This window comes from Camelina sativa, chromosome 19, assembly GCF_000633955.1.
Source record: "Camelina sativa cultivar DH55 chromosome 19, Cs, whole genome shotgun sequence".
Lineage (NCBI taxonomy): Eukaryota > Viridiplantae > Streptophyta > Magnoliopsida > Brassicales > Brassicaceae > Camelina > Camelina sativa.
Window position 1 is genome coordinate 22,896,459 of NC_025703.1, and position 6,829 is coordinate 22,903,287.

General features: G+C 34.5%; 2 protein-coding genes across 2 annotated transcripts; both read left to right on the forward strand.

Moving 5' to 3' along the window:
* On the forward strand, positions 1,217 to 3,050 carry LOC104766970. The gene is made up of 4 exons (XM_010490938.2): positions 1,217 to 1,356; positions 1,693 to 1,739; positions 2,015 to 2,311; positions 2,428 to 3,050. The coding sequence occupies exons 2-4, from the start codon at positions 1,716 to 1,718 to the stop codon at positions 3,001 to 3,003; spliced, it is 897 nt and encodes a 298-aa protein (XP_010489240.1). The 5' UTR covers positions 1,217 to 1,356; positions 1,693 to 1,715; the 3' UTR covers positions 3,004 to 3,050.
* Positions 3,460 to 4,566, forward strand: LOC104768119. Its single transcript, XM_010492049.1, has 2 exons — positions 3,460 to 3,833; positions 3,909 to 4,566. Exons 1-2 carry the CDS (start codon positions 3,460 to 3,462, stop codon positions 4,564 to 4,566), a joined length of 1,032 nt encoding a protein of 343 aa, XP_010490351.1.

The window sequence follows — 6,829 nt, forward strand, 5'->3', positions numbered from 1 at the left end:
GCATCATATTCGTTACACGTTTACTCTTCTTAGTCCCTACTAAACAGAGAAAATGCATCTATGTTTCAACCTTGGAACTAGTTAATTCATCACTTAGATTGAAACAAAATATAACTTAGTTATTCATCATTTAAATTCTAGCAACGCCATTAACACAAATCATTATGTAGGTTATATATCTTTTTAATAAGAAACTTTTAGTTATCATTGTAAATTAATTAATAAAACAATAATTATCATGTACAATTTTCTCATATTCTTATCTATTTACTAAGGCTCTAAATATAAACATAGAACTATAATGAAAGATACGATCAATGAATGCCATGTGAATGAATAAATTTTTATATGTGATACTAATAGTATTAAACTTTTATATCCAAGTTTATTCTACATCGCACATCTCCATTCAAAGCATGCCTGATTTTTTTTAAATTCTTCATATTAGCCATCCGATGGATGTATGTGTTATTTGTCATTAATGCATATTTTGATTTGTAAGTTTCAATGATAAATGGACCTCCATGTCTAAATTAGTCAACCTATTCGTGTGATCTAAATTGACATGTTGGTCCCCTTGATTTTTTGTAACCTAAACCTATGGTAGCTAAGCACAATGATTTTTACATATTGTTCATGTGACATATGTATATAGTTTCGTTTAGTTTAAAAAGGTCATATGTACGTACCCAACTGAAAATATTGTAGATTGTTTTATAACAAAATTTAATTGGCTAAAATCCAACGCAGATCCAAGATATGATCAATGACCAACAAGTCTTTATTTAAAGTATGTAGTAATGAATCGAAACATGTACTATCCAACCACTTCAATCGCCCTCACACACTTCTCATCCTCACACAACTTATCACTTCCTTGAAAAGAAAACTCTCAAGCTTTCTAGAAATGAGCATAGTGAAAATAAATAGTAAGGTGTTGTTCGTTTGGTGTGTTAGATGCACTATCTAGATGCAGATACAGGTTATTGTTTGTTTAGTCATAATTAAGAAATAAACTGAATGCAATATCTGTATTCGTTTTAAAAACTCATCCAAAAAAATTTGAAATTCTGGATGAGATTTTTGTGAGAGTTTGGCTACAGTAAACTCATCCAAACATTATAAATGACTAAAATACCCCTAATTTTAATTCCCCTAAATTCTAATATTTACAAACCCTAAATCTCGAAGCTCGACTCCATCGTAGGAGTTCTGCTTCGTTCTCCAACCACAAGACCTCGACTCCATTGTAGAAGCTCCACCATTGCTCGAATCCATTGCTTGCAGCTTCGTTTCGATTCTCCACCATAGAAGAAGCTCGCAGCTCTGGTTCCGATTCTCCAGCTCACAGAACTCGTAAGTCTTTTGTTGTTGATGGTTTGATTTTTTTTTTCAATTCGTGTTGCAGCAGAAGCAAACTGTTGATTTTTTCCACTTGGGTGTTTATGAAACCATGAGATAGAGCTCTTGTTCTTATGAATTTTGCTATCTCTGATTTTTTCCATTTGGGTGTTTATGAAACCATGAGATTTAGCTTAGAGGTTTTGAAGAGATGTGTTATCTATGATATTTTCCATTTGGGTGTTTATGAAACAATGAATTTAGCTTGTGTTCTTAAGAGATTTAGCTTGTGCTCTTAAGAGATTTGCTATCTATGAATGAGGTTTGTGACTTTACTTATTTCAAATGCAGATTGTGCAATCAAAGAGTAAACGATGACATCTGTACCAGGCAGTGATGTAAGTATCCTCTTCTACTTCTCTGCAACTTATGTTTGTGATTTGTGATCCGATTTATGTGTCTTCAGTTGTAGTTAGTATGGTCTTTGTGATTTGTGATTGCTTTATGTGTTTATACTCTACTATGTTTAGCCTTTGCCTTATGTATCTTGTGATGGGTTTGTGATTTGTTTCTGATTTGTGATTGCTTTATGTGTTTATACTCTATCTATGTTTAGCCTTTGCCTTATGTATCTTGTGATGGGTTTGTAATTTGTGATTGATTTGTGGTTTAGAATCTAATATGGAGTGATGAACAAAGCCGTTTTTATCTTGAACTTCGACTTGAAGAGAATCTAAAAGGAAATATAAGAAACCATATAGTGAATGAAGCTGGGAAACAAACGATTACATCTAAGTTCTATGATGCATTTGGTGAGAAGCATAATTGGAAAAAATTTAGGAGCAAGTTTAATACGTGTAAGAAGCAATACACAACTTTCAGGAAATTGACTCATAATAGAACTGGAATGAGCTATTATCCCAATGGGTCCATAGACATGAGTGATGATTGGTGGGATGAGCGTTGTAAGGTATATAGCTTCCTCTTTAGAATTTTTTTTCTTCTTCTGTGGTCTCTAGTTCTTCTTTTGTGGTCTCTAGTTTATCTTTGGAGGATGATGAAACTTAAGTATAATTTTTATTTTAGGAGTGGCCTGGAGCTAGAAAGATAAAGGATAAACCAGTACCAAACACTGATTTAATGGAAAAAATGTTTGGGTCAGTTCATATAACTGGAGCTGAGGGTTGGAGTGCTCAACAGGGTGAAAACCATTTAGACAACAACATGATGTTAGATGACGATGAGGCTGCTGAATCAAGACAAGAACATGATGCTCCCGCAGCTTCCAATGCTCCTGCAGCTTCCAATGCTCCTGCAGCTTCCAATGTACCAAAGTATCCTCGAAAAAGACGTGCAGGACAAGCTGTGGAAGGACAAGCAGTGGCAGATGTGATAAGGGATAGTATTCAATCACGTGATGAGATACTTACCTACAAGAATCAACTCATGGAGAGTCACCCTGACTTTAGTTGTAGTCAGCTTAGGGCTATGAGGGTTTTAAATTCTCTGTCTAGTATAAGAATGTGGTCTCCATTGTTCAAAGCAGCTATGAAACATCTCAAGGAAGACGCTACCAACCGTCAAACGTTCATAAGCTTTGAAGATGATGAGAACAAAGTTCTTTACTTGGAGTTTGAGACTGGTGAAAGCAGAGACTGGTGAAAGCAGAGACTGGTGAAAGCAGAGACTGGTGAAACATAATCTGTAGTTTTTTTTTTTTTTTTTTGGTGTGTAGAGAATCTGTAGTTTGGTGTGTTTGGTGTGTATGACTTTGATAAGAACATAATCTGTCTTTTATCGATAATGATGAAATAAGTGTTCTTGTTCACTTCTCTCTACTTCTTATTACTTATATGCTCATTCTCTTCTTCTCTCGTTTGGCTCGTTGTTCTCTCTATCTCTGGTTGTTTAGTATGAATTCTCTTCTTCGGTTGGCTTGATCAGAACTTTGATCAGAACTTTGTTTGTTTTGTTATCAACCATCAGTTTCTTTTGCTTTTATTGCAGGATACATTTAGACCATCATTTGAGGATGATGACATCGACTTGATATTAGAGGAAGAAGAACATATGTATTATGCAATACAAGAAGTTTATGGAGTTAATACTAATAGAGAGATGCAAAGGACAGATCGAGGTGGAGGTTGGCGTCGGGTGCAACGGTTTATGCATGAGTCTGAGAAACAGAGTTTTGATATCCTCCGAATGAATCAAGGTACATTTCTGAGTTTATGCCAGGTGCTATCACAGAAATATAAACTTGAAGAATCATGCCATGTCTATCTTGAAGAGAGTGTAGCAATGTTTATTGAAATGGTGGCACAAGATGTAACAGTCCGGGTCTTAGCTGAACGATATCAGCATTCTTTGGATACAGTAAAAAGAAAGCTAGATGATGTTTTAGCGGTTCTGTTGAAGCTTGCAGCAGATATAGTGAAGCCATCTAGAGGTGAGTTTGCAAAACCTAGTCCTAAACTAGTAAAAGATAGTAGGTATTGGCCTTTTTTTTAAAACTGCATTGGTGCTTTGGATGACACTCATATATCTGTTCGCCCTCCATCTAATAGTACGGAAGCATATAGAGGTAGAAAATCTGAACCAACAATGAATGTTCTAGCGATCTGTAACTTTAGCATGAGATTTATATTTGCTTATGTTGGAGTTCCTGGTAGAGCACATGACACTAAGGTTTTAACACATTGTGCTACTCATGAACCTTCCTTCCCTCATCCACCAAATGGCAAGTACTATCTAGTAGACTCAGGTTACCCAACTAGAACCGGTTATCTAGGGCCTCATCGTAAAGCTAGGTATCATCTTGATCTGTTTGCAAGGGGAGGACCACCTACTAGCACTAGAGAGCTGTTTAACCGTAGACATTCTAGTTTGCGTTCTATGATAGAGAGAACATTTGGTGTTTGGAAAGCAAAGTGGAGGATTTTAGATAGGAAACATCCTAAGTATGAGCTGAAAAAGTGGATAAAGATTGTGACAGCAACTATGGCACTTCACAACTTTATTCGAGATTCACACTTTGAAGACCGTGACTTTGCTTATTGGGAGATGGTAGATTATTATGAGAATCATGGTGACCAAGCTGTAGAAAATGAAGAAGAAGGTAACATTGAACATACTCCATACATTCCAACTGGTGATAGAGCAATGGAGACTCTCCGTGATGTTATAACTGAAAAGATAGGAAGAGGACGTCAACTTCCGTATTAGCATCACAACAGTTTCACAAAATACTACGGTACAACACTCCTTTGGCCAAGTAATATGGCTTTGCTTCTTCGTTTGTTTGCCATATGAGAGTGCATAAATCATTGTTTGCTTTATGTGTTTCTAGAATCTAATGTGGAATGATGAACAAACCCGGTTTTATCTCGAACTTCGACTTGAAGAGAAACTAAAAGTAGAGAATCTGTTTTTTTTTAGTTTGGTGTGTAGAGAATCTGTAGTTTGGTGTGTGTGTATGTAGTTTGGTGTTTGTGTGTATGAATTTGATAAGAACATAATCTGTAGCTCAAACTACTGCTTTGATTAAGCATATGAATGTGTTTTTTATTGAAATTCTGCAAACTTGTGTGGTTTAACCAGAATCTGGGTTCATCGATTTGAGATTGCGTTTTTTTTTCCTTTATCTACAATGGGCAGCAGAATCGCAGTTTCAAAAGTCTTCGTGTCAAGGTAAACAATCTTAATAGGTTTGATGTTGTTATTCCTTTTGGTGCCCATTTCATAGATGTTGCTATGTTGTTACAGGTTATGGCTTGTTTATGTTCGGTTTGCTTATTGCACTCTGTTTTGATGTATCACAACAGTTTCACAAAAGACTATGGTACGACATAAGCATCACAACGTTCATAAGCATCACAACAGTTTCACAAAAGACTATGGTACGACACTTCTTTCAATGATTCTTGTTTGGTTTTGTTTGTTAATGTAGCGGCTAGTATTAGAGAGATATTGGAGAGGTTTTGGTTGTGATTCTTGTTTGGTTTTGATTGTAGCCAACACGATTGAGTTTTGAGATTTGGCTTTAGTATAGTGATGATGACGAAGATGATATATTAATGATTATGGTGGCTTGATTTTAATGTTTCTCTGGACGGTTATGATGGCTTATGATGAGTTACTGATTGTTGCAGGGGAACCATGGCACTCTTGTCTCAAGGAGGAAGACTAGAGGCAAGAGACTATCTAGGAGGCGTCTGTAAACCGTGATTGATCGTTGTGTGTTCTTGTGGTATCCCATTTCATTATTCAGGTCTTTGATATGTGTAATTGTTTCTAGCCAAAGAGGATCCTAGTTAATCCTTCAAAATTATGATTGTTTTGAAGGATTACTATAAGATTACCAAAATGTTGATTGTAATAAGGTTTTGTTGGATCATAAGTTAAAGAAGTTATTTTTTGTGTTATTTTTTTGTGTAAGGATCATATTTTTTGTGTTATATGCTTAACAAGTTATTTTTTATGTAATTTAAAAATGTTGAGTGATACTAATTGATATAATTTTAGAAATGTTAGATAAAAATAATTTTAAATTATATAATTTAAAGAAATAAGAATATATTTTTAAATTATAAAAGATGATTTCATTTTTAAATGTTTAAAGAAAATTCTTTACATTACTAATCAATAACCAAAACCACTAACATCTTCAACACAAAATAAAGGGCTTTTAGGTCATTTTTCATTTTTTGTATTTAGATGCATATACCAAATAACAAAACAAACATAGCTGCATCCAGATATAATTTCTGGATGAATAAACCAAAATCACAAACGAACGGTATCTAGATGTTGCGTTCAGATACTGCGTCCAGATACAAAATCCAGATTTTGCGTCTATATCACGAAACGAACATGACCTAACTCTTTTATAACTAGTCCAAACCGGTATCCTAACTAATCTCTACAGAAAATTAAGGATTTTTGTCATTTAAAATGTTCACTATGGCCAACTACGAGTAAAATGTCATAGTAAACCTTTTTTTCTTAAAAGTAATTAACTTGTTAAGACTTTCATTGGTTTCGTCGTATTGGTCAAACTAAAGGTATAATTTTACACTGTACACTAATTTATCTTGCACGTAGCACATTAGATGGTTAGTTTTTTTTTTATAGAGCTGGTTAGATTCTTGATCAAACAAACCGAATTAAAAAAAAAATAGTTGAAAAAGAATTTGAAATGACTACAACAAAATCAATGATCATTATTAGATGCAAACTATAGATATATCATTCTCCAATTATAGACGTTAAATCCTACCGTATGTCAGAGAGCTAAGTCTCCATGATGCATACACGTGTGGATCTTTATCAAAAATGCACATCGATCATATAGGAACGTAATGTCTAGCGGTACATAATTCTTATAAGATCGAAATAGAGACTAAACGCTCGACCAACGGTTTACTAACTCATCTCAAATTCACACTAACCTATCTTAATTTATCTACGTACCATATACTTAAATACA